Source organism: Vombatus ursinus, unplaced genomic scaffold (genome assembly GCF_900497805.2).
Source record: "Vombatus ursinus unplaced genomic scaffold, bare-nosed wombat genome assembly UNPS02014818.1, whole genome shotgun sequence".
Taxonomy (NCBI): Eukaryota; Metazoa; Chordata; class Mammalia; order Diprotodontia; family Vombatidae; genus Vombatus; species Vombatus ursinus.
In genome coordinates, this window is record NW_020954596.1 from 47,889,500 (window position 1) to 47,903,553 (window position 14,054).

The window sequence follows — 14,054 nt, forward strand, 5'->3', positions numbered from 1 at the left end:
TGTACAAGAGCACAAGAATTCTCACAAGAGTTGGGTCAACCTGAGTCATAGCACATCAAGACTGCAGTGCGTTACTATGGAAGTTACTATGTTACTACTATGGCTCTGTAGTGCAAGGGCCTGGGTTCAAGTCCACCTCTGACTTTTACTACCTATGTGACCTCAGGCAAGTCAGTCTCCCTAGCTCTCAGTTTCCTCATCTGTAAAATCAGGGCTTCTAAGGTTGCTTTCAGCTCTAAGTGTATAATCTTATGAAGACAGAAAGCTAACTTAAATACCTTCTAGGTCTTGGTAGAGGCCCTGTCTCCAATGCATAGCCCTAGCTGACTTCCTCTGACTTTTTGCTAATACTCCTCTCTCATAGTGCCAGGGTGTAGCTGGTCTGACTACAAGACCTCTCTAGAATGAGAGTCAGGGCTAAGAGCCTGAGGGGTTGGTGGAGCAATACAGACCTAGAGAGTCAGGCTGGGGGGCTAGGGTTGGGTGTCTTGTTCTTGTAACTCCTTGGGAACCATTTCTTGTCTGGCTAATTCCTTGGTCACCTCCTTTCCTTTCTTTCTCAAGCCTCCAGAAGGATTGGCCAGCTTGCTTCCATTACTACTGCCATCAGCTACTGTTTCTGACCAGGCCTTACCTTCTTCCTGGTCTACTGAAGAACACCACACAAGTCTCAAAGCTTTTTCCTTATACTGTTATCCCTGAGGAAGAATATGAAAGTCAATGTGGTAACAGGACACCTGGGGTTTAGTTCTGTGTCTTCCACTTACTAGGACAGCTAGGTGGCAGCGTAGATAGAGTACTGGGCCTGGAGTCAGGAAGACCCGAGTTCAAATCTGGCCTCAGACATTTACTAGCTGTTTTACCCTGGGCAAATCACTGAACCCTATTTGCTTCAGTTTCTTCATCTGTAAAACGAGCTATAGAAGGAAATGGCAAACCACTCCAGTATCTTTGCTAAGAAAACCCCGAAAGGGATCACAAAGAGTTGGACACAACTGAAAAAACGACTCAACAACAACCTCTACATACCAGCTGTGTGATATGAGTACAGGCAAAAGTTCTAGTTTAAAGCCTTAGTCTTTTTTTTTTTAAAGTTTTCTTAAAACATTTAATATTGAATCAATGCAACCAGCTAAACTTGATTAGAAACTACCCATCTTACTTATTTCATGCTTTTTTTTCTTTTTTCTTTTTCTTTTTTTTTTTGTGAGACAATTGGGGTTAAGTGACTTGCCCAGGGTTACACAGCTAGTAAATGTCAAGTGTCTGAGGCTGGATTTGAACTCAGGTCCTCTTGACTCTAAGGCTGGAACTCTATGCACTGCACCACCTAGCTGCTCCATCATCTTACTTATTTCAATGCTAAAATAATCTAACAACTTTTCAGTTACTCTAAGATCCTCTTAATGTCCCGTTTGTCTATTCTTTCTCATTCATTTGGTCTCTTATGGGGTCCTAGTATGTATTATGTTCTTCTGACTCTACTTTTTTTCACTTGACATCATTTCATCAATATTTTGAATAATGCAGAAATTTGTAGATTTCTTTGTATTTCTTATATTTGTTACAGGCAGTTACCAGGTGGCCACCAGGTGGAGTCAAGAAGACCTGAGCTCAAATCCAGCCTCAGACATTTATTAGCTTTGTGATCTTGAGGAAGTCACTTAACCTCTGCTTGCCTCAGTTTCTTTATCTGTAAATCATAATAGCACATACCTCTAACGTTGTTTTGAGGATCAAATGAGATAATATATGTAAATCACTTAGCACAGTGCCTGGCATATAGTAGGTACTATGTAAATGTTAGCTATTATTATCATTAATTAAGTAATATTATTGGTCTTGCTGGCATTATTGAACCTCAGTTTCTTCAGCAGTAAAATATGAATGTTAGTACATTGTTTATTTTATAAAGTTGTAAGGAAAATGCTTTAAACACTGTAATTAATTTTCCAGCATATGGCATTTGATATTTTCTAAGGATTTTTACTGATGGTAACAATGGAGAAACAGACATGAAACTGATCTATTCCAGTTGTGGATCTCAAGGGATAGAAACATAGCCATATCTACATAGCCTAACCTAACTAGAGGGTTTACAAATAACATACTGACCACCTGTAGACCATGCTCATACAAAAGAACAGAGAGATCTCTGCTTGTGTCTCATCAAAGAATCTTGGGTTCCAAAGCCTTCCTTTGGTTTTGGAAGATGAAGCTATCCACATAACCTTAGTTCAGAAAATCAGGTCTACCCACAATGATGGCTCACTATGGGTGGGGTTCCTAAAGTTTTATACTGCTTATGACAAAGGTAGACTTGCAGCCTTGACAGGTGTATTGATCTAAGGTAAGGTTGCATACAGCAATCATGAATAGGTTGGATTAGGATAAAAGCAAATATTGGTAGAATTCCTTTGATAACATGGCCTCATCAGTCATTCTGGCTGTTTTTATCTATATGTCTCCCCTCTTCTCTCCCAGTCTAACCAGTCTGCAACAGGAGTATAAATCCCTCCTATCCTTGATTCTCTTCTCTGACCCCTCCTCTATTTTTTTTTTTTTTGCTTTTAGACCCTGTAAACAAAGCTTACATATAGGTGCTAATAATGGGGTAGTATATGAAGAGATTCATTGAACTTTAGAGAAAAAAAACATTTTCAGGCTCTCAGCCCTCCTTCCCCCAAATCAAGGAACAAATGTTTCTTTGGAATCATTAATAGATTCTTAGAGTTCAGAGAGATCACAAAAGTCATCTTGTGAACCCCTTGCTTGATGCAGGTATTCCCAGTATTGAATCTTTGACCAGTGATTAGCATGTTTCTACTTCAACTGCTCTAGTAAGAGAGATACACTCCCTCAGGAGCCAGGCCATTGGACAAATCTAATTTTTAGATATTTTTTTACACTAGAGCACAACTTCTACCCATGATTCTTAGTTCTGCCCTCTGGGACCAAGCAGAATAAATCTAATCTCTCTGCCATGTAACAGCCCTTCAAATGCTTGAGGACTGCTATCATGGTCTGAGTCTTCTCTAGACTAAACACCCCCAGATACTGTATGCTAGAAGTAATAATTCACATTTCTCCACCACTTTAAGTTTTAGAAAGTCCTTTTCTCTTAATAACTCTATGATTTAAAAGGCACAAGTATCATTAACCCATTTTAAAGAGGAGGAAACTAAGACTGAGAAGCAACTTAACCAGGGTCACCCAAATTGACTTCTAATCCCAGGTTATCCTGATTCTAAGTCCAGCATCTTTCCACTATGCCATCCAGGTATATCTTAGGCATTAAAAAAATGGGTGGGTTTTGGGTAGGAAGAGAGGGAGACTATGCATAAAACTGGAGGAATAGTCCACCAAAATTTTCTAAGCAAGAGGATATAAGCAGCCTTTATATAGGGGGGAAAAACAACAACAACCAAATCCTAGATTCAGGTAACATTTATTTCCATTTGCTAGTCAATTACCAGCTGTCAGATCATGTTAAGTATATTGTCAGTCTGAGTCAAAAGCTATTACTCCCATGCCAATATTAGCACTCCCTGATCATGGGTAGTGATTTGTTCTAATGAAAGGATATTGTTAATCATACTTGCATCTGTCCTTACCATGGCAAAATATTGCTGCTAGGCTTCATTGTTCTGATGAAGTCAATCAAAGTATAAACCATTTTACTTTTTACATTTTACATTTTCAGAAGTGATGAGCTTCTCCCCCCCAATCATTATGAATGTTTCCTACTCTTTTCTTACATAAAAATCAGTATTTCAACTTCTATAGCATATTAGTTGTGAAAATATCATATTTGTTTACAGACAGATGGTTTTTAAAATTTACTCAGGAAAAAAAATTATAAAAAACTATAACCTCAGTAGAAATGTCTTAATTTTCCTCCCTTGTTTTTTTTAAACCTCTTTTTTCATAGTTAATTAGCTTGATAAATCCAAGAACATAAGTTACTGAGAGAATGACTCCTTACATGGCAAGAACTACTAGAAAACTGGAAAGCAGATTGTAAAAAATTGTAGAAGATCATTATTTAACATCATATACCACAGTAAGCTCCAGATGGCTATGCGACCTGACTATGAAAGGTCACATCACTAAAAAAAAATTAGGCAAAGGAAGAAAATACCTTTTATAAATATGAATTATTACATAAATTATGTATTACTCTATTGTAGTGTAATAAGGTGAACATAAAAGACTAAATAATTCAATTACATAATTTTTTTTAAAAAACTGCATGAATGAATAATGCAGATAGACTAAGAAGATCAATTATCAAGGTGGGAAAATTTGGGTAGGGGGGTCATTGTTAATGAGTTTGATCTTTCCCACAGCCACTTCTTGATTACCTGCTTTTGATCTTATCCTGGCACCAAGAGTAATCCATTGTTCCATTCCTATGGCCAAGGTTCCCTTCAATTCACTTGTCCAGATTACCTATAGATTTTCTTATATTCGTGCCCACATTGGACCCAGAGATTTGAAAGTTAATTGTATTTTGAGGGCCATATAAATTCAGCTCTGTAAATATTACATGCGGTAAAGCTGTTGGAAACACTTTTTTTTTTGGCTAGGCAATGGGGTTAAGTGACTTGCCCAGGGTCACACAGCTATAAGTGTTTTGTGTCTGAGGTCAGATTTGAACTCAGGTCCTCCTGAATCCAGGGCCAGTGCTCTATCCACTGCACCACCTAGCTGCCCCACTGGAAACACTTACATGTGATCATTCAATCCTAATTTAATATGTTCTAATTTCTTTTACCCAACCCTCATGTTCCCAGCCATCAACTCCCAGGGATTCAGAGAATTTGGGGTCAGGGAGCAATAGATTAGTTACTTTTTATTTTGAATCAGGCTGTCAGAAACCACTAACACAACTAGTCAATTTGGTACCAAAGTGCACATTGCAAGGTATGTTGGGACACTTTTATGACCCTGTTAAACCTTAATCCATTGAGTCATAACTGTTAGTGATTTTTATATCTTCTTCATTTTAAAGCTTTGCTGTTCTTTTTCTTTGGGGAAATAAACTGGTGGCTGATGTGATTAATTTGTCCTCCTGTAGGATGAGGACCCTTCTTCTCAAGGAAGTGGGTGGACAGGATGGGGATCCTGGGGAAAATCCCTTTTGTCATCTGCATCTGCTACAGTTGGTAAGTATTGTAAGATACACAGGATTCACAGAGATTGAAATTCTTTTGAAAAAGGACTGGATAAGTTGATTGGTAGAGTTAAGCATCAGTTCCATCAACTCTTACCTCTTGTAATAGACTCTTAAAGCTTAAGTATTTATTTAAGTTGTGACCCTACTGTATGTAAATAGAAATTACTGGGCAGGAGAAGGGGAGGTATTCCAATTAGGGAGATTAAACTGATGGGGACACAAAGGTGCTCACCTGCATGGGAAAGGGGTGAGCCTTTCATTTTCTCTTAGAGCACAGGACAAAGACAACTTCATAATGCATAAAGATGACTCATTCTTCTTCTTTTCCCCTCTAACATTCTCCTGCCACACCCCTCCAGGTGGGGAGGGTGCTCCCCGAAAAGGAACAGACACATCAGGAGGTGGTTGGTTGACTTGTGATATAGCAGGTACAGCCCGTATGGTGTTACCTGGGGGAATGTGCCTGCACCTCTGTCTTTGTGCTTGCCTCTGTATACTTATGGTCCAGAGATAATGGGAACAGATATTGGCTTTCTTAGGTTAGTAGGAGCTGCCATTAAAGACCTAGCTAGTCACCAACCTTTTCAACCTAGAAAGTACAATAAAAGCTGATAATCCTATAGTATTTGAAGGTTATACACCTCCTGTATTATCCTCACAACAACCCTGTGAGGGAAATGCTGTAGGTATTATCCCCACTTTATAGATGAAGAAACTGAGGTCCAGTGATGTTGTGACTTGCCTATCCATGACCACATGGCTAGTATGTGTCAAAGACAGAATTTAAACCCAGGTCTCTCCAGACTACAGCCAGTATTCTTTTCACTACCCCATGTTGTTGTGGTTTGTTATTCAGTCATTTGATCACGTCTGACTCTTCATGACCCCATGGCCCATAGCATTCGAGGACTTTCTGTCCTCCACGATTTCCCAAATTCTATCCAAGCTGAGGTTCATTGCTTCCAGGATACTAGCTATCTATCTCATCCTCTGCCATCTCCTTCTTTTGCCTTCAATCTTTCCCAATAGTGGCATCTTTTTAATGAGTCCTCTCTTATCATTATGTGGCCAAAGTATTTAAGTTTCAGCTTTAGTGTTTGACCTTCCAATGACTCATCTGAATTAATTTCTTTAAACATTGACTGTTTTGATCCCTTTGCTATCCAAAGGACTCTCAGAAGTCTTCTCCAGCACCACAGTTAGAAAGTGTTGGTCCTGCAGCACTTAGCTTTCCTTATAGTCCAGTTTTCATGGCCATATACTGCTATTGGAAGAACCATACCTTTAACTATACAGACCTTTGTTGTCAAGGTGATGTTTTTTAGTATGCTACCCAGATTTGTCATAGCTTTTTTCCTAAGGACCAAACATCTTTTAATTTCATGACTATACAGTAGTCACTGTCTGAAGTAATCTTTGAGCCCAAGAATATAAAATCTGACACTGCTTTAATTTCTGCTCTCTCTATTTGCAAGGAAGTGATGGAACCAGTTGTCATGATCTTAGCTTTTCTGATGTTAAGCTTCAAACCAGCTTTTACACTTTCCTCTTTCACTCTTATCCAGAGGCTTCTTAATTTTTCTTCACTTTCTTCCATCAGAGTGCTATTGTCCATATATCTAAGACTGTTGATATTTCTCCTGGCAAACTTAATTCTGGCTTTTGATTTGTCCAGCCTGGCATTTTGCATGATGTACTCTGCATATAAGTTAAATAAGTAAGATGACAATATACATTGTTGTACTCCTTTTCCAGTCTTAAATCAATCGGTTGTTCACGTTTGATTCTAACCATTGCTTCTTGACCCACATATGGGTTCTTCAGGAAACAAGTAAGATGATCTGGTGCTTCCAGCTCTTTGAAGAATTACCATATTTTGTTGTGATTCACACAGTCAAAAGCTGCAGTGTAGTCAATGAAGCAGAAATAAGTGTTTTTTTGGAGCTCCCTTGCTTTCTCCATAATCCAGCGAATGTTGGCAATTTGGTCTCTAGCTCCTCTGCCTCTTAAAAAACCAACCTGCTTCTCTGGTAATTCTCAGTTCACATGTTGCTGAAGCCTAGCTTGCAGAATCTTAAGCACAGCCTTGCCGGTGTCTGAAATGAGCATAATTGCTCAGTAATTTGAACATACTTTGGCATTGCCTTTCTTTAGGATTGGGATGTAAACTGGCATATTGAAGACAGCAATTTAATAGCATCATCTTTTAGGACTGTAAGTACCTCAGCTGGAATTCTGTTACCTCTATTGTCGTTATTGTTAGCACTGCTTTCTAAAGCCCACTTAACTTCATTCTCCAGAATGTCTGGCTCCAGATCAGTAACCACACCATCATGGTTATTGGTAATATTAAGATCTTTCTTGTATAGTTCTTCTCTATATTCTTGCTACCTCTTCTTAATCTCTTCTATTTCTGTTATGTCACTACCATTTTTATCTTTTATCATTCCCATTTTTACATGAAACATTCCTTTGATATCTCTAATTTTCTTGAAGTGACCTCTTGCCTTTTCCATTCTATTGTTTTCTTCTATTTCTTTGGATTGCTTATTTATGAAAATCTTCTTATCTCTCCTTGTTATTCTCTGGAATTCTGCATTCAGTTGAGTATATCTTTCCCTTTCCTTCTTTCCTAAGCTATTTGTAAAGCCTCATCAGACAGCCAGTTTGCTTTCTTGCTTTGGGATGTTTTTTTGCCGCTGTCTCCTGTACAATATTGTGAACCTCTGTCCATAGTTCTTTAGGTTTTCTATCTACCATATCTAATCTCTTAAATCTATTCTTCACTTTTACTTCATATTCATAAGGGATGATATTTAGGTCATGCCTATACAGTCTGATGGTTTTCCCTACTTTCTTCAATTTAAATCTGAATTTGGGGTCATTCATTAGAGATGAATGCTGACAGTTCCCTCTATACTTTGTTGAGAGAAGAGCAAGTATTTAGGCTAAAGTCGCATTTCAGTTAGCACTAATGAACAAAGAGCCAACTGACCAATCTCTGATGATATTTCCTCTGGAGGGGTTTTGGTTACACTGCTATTGTGCTCTAAGTTTATTCTAGGTGGCTTTAATTAGTGCCCTGCAGAAGAAGTAGCCAAGAGTGCTTGTGACTCTTCTAGACTCCCTTTGGTGTCTGCTTACATTCCAGGAGCCATCTTGTTACTCTATATTCAAAGTATATCCAAGTTCAGACATCTCACAAATGTAACTTAGTCAAAAGTTATCTAAGCATCAGTAGCCAAGTGAAATCACCTGTCTCTGGAAAAGATCCATTTTTCAGAGGGCATGGGAATTTAACAGGGAGCGAGAGGAGTCAGGTAGGGATTTGTTTCAGGAAAACAGTGGGATTGCACAGTTCTGGTGCCTGGCATATGCTATCTCCTGTCTCTCTCTCAGGATATCTTGTTGCTTCAGCAAGGCTAGTTTGCCAGTATGGTGTGTGGCAGTTAGTTGGCAGTTGCTGTGAAGGGCTGGTCCCTTCTCCATAAAAATTGCTTCCCTGGGTGATGGCTGTGAGGGCTGGGCTGGAAGCAGGAAGGGTGGTTTGAGGATGCTGCCACTCCCAGGGCTCCTGTACTTGTTCACCCATTGGTGGCAGTTGGTTAGCAGTTGTTCTGGTGGTGATGAGGAAGGTAGGCCCCCTCCCCACATTGATATCTTCCCTCCGTGGGGGCTAGGCTAGAAGCAGGTCTGAAGGTTTGGGAAGCATTGCTTTTCCCAGTGCTCTTAGGTTCAAGGTCCTGGGCAGTCCCTATCTGAATCTTAGGGGAAATGGTAGTTAAGGTCAAGGTGGTAGTAGCAGTAGTTTGACTTGCGTGGCATACTCTGCCTCCTGTACCTCCTTCAGGGATGCTTTACTGCTTCAAGGGGAAGAAGAAACCACTGAGTATGTGCTTGTTTTATTCTACCCTCTCCAGGGGCATTCTCTAAACTTTCCAGAGGTTGGTGATATCTAACTGGTACTTTCCTCTGTTGGATTTACTATTCAGTCCCTTCTTAGATATCCTGTTGTCATCTAAACTTGGCCTGGTGCACCTTTCTACCAGGAGACTGGCCTTACTCCAGGGTCTCAGTGTTTTGCTAACTGATATGAAGCATGAAAGGGGGAGGATACTTGCTTCCCTACTCAAGGACCTGGATAGGATTTCTGTTGTATCTTCTCCATTGATCTCTTAGGTCTGAAAGACATTTACCTTGACCTGGAGTTTGATGTCATACTCTGTTGAGTATAATCACTTTTCATGTTAATATTGAACTTCTTCTGTCTCTGATACACCACAAAGATCACGTTCAGCATATCGTGTTACAGCTCATACACTCTGCAAATTCCAGAGGCTCCCGGTGGACAAGGCTGTGTGTGTGGATGTGTGTGGGTGTGTGTATTTGTATATGTATGTGTGTGTCTGTGTGTGTGTGCAGTAGTTAATCCAGAAGAACTCTGGCTAGGATCTTGCCCTTGAGACCATGTGGTAGTTGCTACTGTCCGCTTTACCATATCCCTTTGATTATGAAAATGATAATGAGTTTTAAAAGGTAGTGAGGTTTTTCTTCTCATTACTCCAGAAATTGAAATGCAAGTCTGATGTGCATAACCTTATCCTCACCCTTTTCTATTTATAATTCTCCTTCCACGGGTCATTAGGTCTAAGGACTTCATATTTCTTCTCTTCTTCCCTTCCCTCCCTCCCTTCCTTACCCCATTTCTTTGTTCCTTCCTTCTTTTTTCTCTTCCTCCCTTGCTTTCTCTCTCTCTTCCTCTCTCCTTTTCTCCTTCCCTTCTTCCTTTCCTTCCTTTGCTTCTTTCTTTCTTTCCTCCCTTCCTTTCCTCATTTTCCCTCCATCTCTTCTTTCTTTCCCTTCCTCCCTCCCTTCTTTCCTCCCTTCTTTTCTCTTTACTCCCTTTCTTCATCCTTCCCTTCCCTTCTTCCCTCCCTCCCTTCTTTCCTTCCTTCCTTTCTCCCTTCCTCCCAATCCCTCTTCTCTTTTCACATTCCCCCCTCCTTCTCCTTTTCCCTCCTTGTACTCCTCCCTCCCTCTTTCTTCCTCTCCCTGTAGTAAGATCACTGAAATGCTGCTTCTTCCTCTGTAAGAGTCTTTCCCTGCCTGTGCTAAAGGAATGACTATCTTCAGCGAAAAACCTCAAAGACAAATAAGCAGGTGCAAAGCATGAAATGTCCTTATTGGTGAGCAGCGGTCACAAACCCAATTAACACAATAGAGCCCAGGTTCTTAACCTTTTTGTATCATGGACCCATTCGGCAAGAGCTGGTGAAGTTTATGGACTGGGTGGGCCTTTAGAACTTCATTCCTGGTATCCTGGCACCTTTGGTGGCAGATGACTCAGCCCACTTCCTCATCCAACCCCTTTTCTGTGATCTTATCTGGGGATGACCAACTCTTTTATACTACATTTTGAGAATAATAGTCTAGCAATCAAAGTGAAACTTAGCAACAAAGAAAAATATATACAGACTGTATATTGCCCTGAATGTTTACTATGAATTCCAATTTCAACAGCTGCATGAGCCTGCAATGACGACATTTGACATTGTCCAAATAATAAAATGGTTCTAATCCATAGGTTTGTCTCTTAGAGTCAATTGCTTAATACTGCTACCCTTCTCCCACTCTTGCCAAATTAGACATTTTTTTTTCCTCTTTTTTGGGGGCAGGGGAAGGGTTAGTTGTTGTTTTTGGGAAAAACCTTATTTATAGATTTAGGACTGGGAAAGAGCTCAACAGCCGTCTGGTTCAACCCCTTGATTTTACAGTTGACCAAAGTGAGGCCTAGAAAAGCGAATGACTCATTTAAATGGAACCCAGATTCTAATTCAAATCCTCTGACTCCAAATCCACTGTTCTTTCCCCTGTGGCCATGCTGCTCACCAGCCATGCTAAAATATCAAAGAATAGTCTGGGAGTCTTTACAGGTATAGTGGAATGTGTTTCTTAAAAGGGGATTATAAGATTTAAGTCAAATTTGATTGTTTCCACAGTAATAATACTATAATAAGAGATTAGTTTTCTGACCTAATGCCCAGATTGCTTTTTTTTTTTAAATGGAAGTGGCCAGTTTTGAACCTCTTTGATTGGGTCAAGAAGACAACAGCTTATTGGCTAATCAAACAAACCAACTATACCTCTGGGGGCTTTAAATAGCTGGAGAAATTTCCCTGGTGGGATAATCAAGTAGTGAACCAGTCTGATGCTGGAAGAGTTCCAGTTTGAAAGATTTCAGTTTGAGAGTTAGAGCCAAAGAAAATTACTCACGGGAATAAAAGAGTTTTTCTCTTGCTCTCCTTCACCCTCAACCCACCACCCACTGATCATTTCATCTGAGAGACTGGACCAATAGCACACAGTGAATTCAGCTGGGGCCAAATAGAGTAGACCATAGGAGACAATGCATCCGTCTAGGAGTGATAGTCACCTAAAGAAAGGCTGTAATAGCTTAAAACTGCACTAAGATTTTTGGGACACCTGTATATAGCCCTAACACTGATATATAAGACCAAGAACCATTCTTCAATTGATAAGGGGTCAAAGAACATCAAAGGACATGAACAAACTATTAACAAACATATGTGTGTGTGTCCGTGGGTGTGGTAGTAGTGCATGTGTATATATGTGTGTATTTGCAAGGGTACATGGATAGGTTGGGCAGCAGGGGTGGAGGCTAGAGAAATGGAATCAGTTGGGAGGCTAATATAATAGTCTGGGCAGCTAGGTGGCACAGTGTAAATAAAGCACTGGATTTGGAATCAGGAAATGAGTTCAAATTTGGCCTCAGACGCTAGCTGGGTGACCCTGAGCCAAGTCACTTAACCCTGTTTGCCTAAATTTCCTCATCTACAAAATAAGCCGGAGAAGGAAATGGCAAACCAGTCCAGTATTTTTGCCAAGGAAGTCCCAAATGGAGTCACAAAGAGTTGGATATGAATGAAATGCCTGAAGAACAGCAACAAAATATAATTGTCAAGGTAAAAGGTAATAGGGTACAGAACTAGGATGCTAACTTTAAGAACATGTAGGAACATATTTTCTTTAATGTGTTCTATGACTGGTAGATTCCTCTTGCCTTTTTTCTCATTATAGACTTCATTGTAGCAAGATTACCTTAAGTTTTTTAAAGCACTTTATACCCATTATCATGTTTGAGCTCCATAATAACCCTGTAAAAGAGCTACTGTGGATATTATCATCCCCATTTTATAGATGAAAAAAGTGAGGTATTGAAAAGTTACAGTCATAGTTACACAGATCAAATTTTTCTGGTTGCTTTATTTGGAGGGTGGGGTAAATTCGTTCCTCATTGTCGATGTCTTTCAAGTTGAGACTAGATGACCACTTGGCAGAAACATTGCAGACAGGATTTCTGCATAGGCAAAGATTTGGATTAGGTAGCCACTGAAAGAGGCCTTTTTTCCCTCCATTTCTTTACAGTTGAGTATATGCTATCTTTTGGTTCACTGACTACTTCATATGCTACAGGTAAAAATATTTTGTTTTTGTTCACTTATTTCAGTCATGTCCAACTCTTCGTGACCCCATTTGGGGTTTTCTTGGCAAAGATACTGGACTGGTTTGCCATTTCCTTCTCCAGCTCATTTTACAGATGAGAAACCGAGGCAAACAGGGTTAAGTGACATGCCCAGGGTCACACAGCTAGTTAGTGTCTGAGTCTAGACACAGTATAATGTAACAATATAAAACAAACATTTAAGTGCACACTGTGTGCCAGGCACCTTCCCGGTCCCCCTTTATTCTAGTTCCTTCCCTGTACTGATTATCTCCATTTTATTTTATAATTATATATACACACATATCTCCCCTATTATATTGATCATCTCCATTTTATCTTATATATATTCTATATCCTATATATGTATGTTATTTTTTTTAATTTTTAAAGCGTGCGTTATATAAATATCTTATTTGCATGCTGTTGCCCCCATTGGACTGTGAGTTCCTGGAGAGTACTCCTTTCTTTTTCCTTTTTTTTTTTTTTTGCCTTTCTTTGTATTCCCCAGTACTTAGCACAATGCCTGGCACATAGCAGGTGTTTAATAAATGCTTGTTGACTAAGTGCTGGGGATACAAATACAAGTAGAAAAAAAAGGAGTTGACATTCTTATGCGGGAAGGGGGACCAACACATTAAAAAAATGTAAAAAGGGAATATGAATGAAAAGATGAAGATACCCATGAAGAAAGTCTGGGAGAGTCAAGAGGGCAGCCTGGAGAGAAATGAAGAGATGACTAGCTTGAGTGTCTTCCTTAAAATGGAGGTTCTGAACCGAACAAGCCAATCAGAAGGAGAGGCCACCGGAGCCAGAGCAGGGGTGGGGACCCTGTGCCCTCAAGGCCACATGTGGCCCTCTAGGTCCTCAAGTGCGGCCCTTTGACTCACTCCAAACTTCACAGAGTGAATCCCCTTAATAAAAGGATTTGTTCTGCAAAACTTGGACTCCATCAAAAGGCCACACCCAAGGACCTAGAAGGACACACGTGGCCTCAAGGCCGCAGGTTCCCCACCTGTGGGCTAGAGAGTACTTCAAATGTCTGAGGTCCAGGGATGAAATGAACTTCCAGGGTGAAAAGGTTTGTATGGCATGGTAAAGAAGGTTTGGAGGACAAGGAGTACAGTTTGTAGCGGAAGGCGTATATGTAAACAAATAACATAATTTTTTATCACTATGAAATCCAAGACTTCTTATCGGGCTTTAGGTTTTGTTGCTTAATTGTAAAAACACTAGATGTCAGTCTAAGTAAAGTTTTAAGATCTATGACCCAATAATGGAGAAGATTTAATAAGGTATCTAAAATAATCCATTAAGTAAAAATAAATCTCATGTGACTTTTTTCAGGAAAAT

General features: G+C 39.8%; 1 protein-coding gene across 2 annotated transcripts in view; it reads left to right on the plus strand.

Moving 5' to 3' along the window:
• FAM114A1 (family with sequence similarity 114 member A1) overlaps nucleotides 1–14,054 on the plus strand; it is a 77,037-nt gene that overhangs the window by 21,411 nt on the left and 41,572 nt on the right. For both annotated transcript variants that reach the window (XM_027836259.1, XM_027836260.1), the window contains exon 3: nucleotides 5,081–5,168. In XM_027836259.1, coding sequence (XP_027692060.1) covers nucleotides 5,081–5,168 — 88 coding nt within the window. The remainder of the gene's footprint in view (nucleotides 1–5,080; nucleotides 5,169–14,054) is intronic.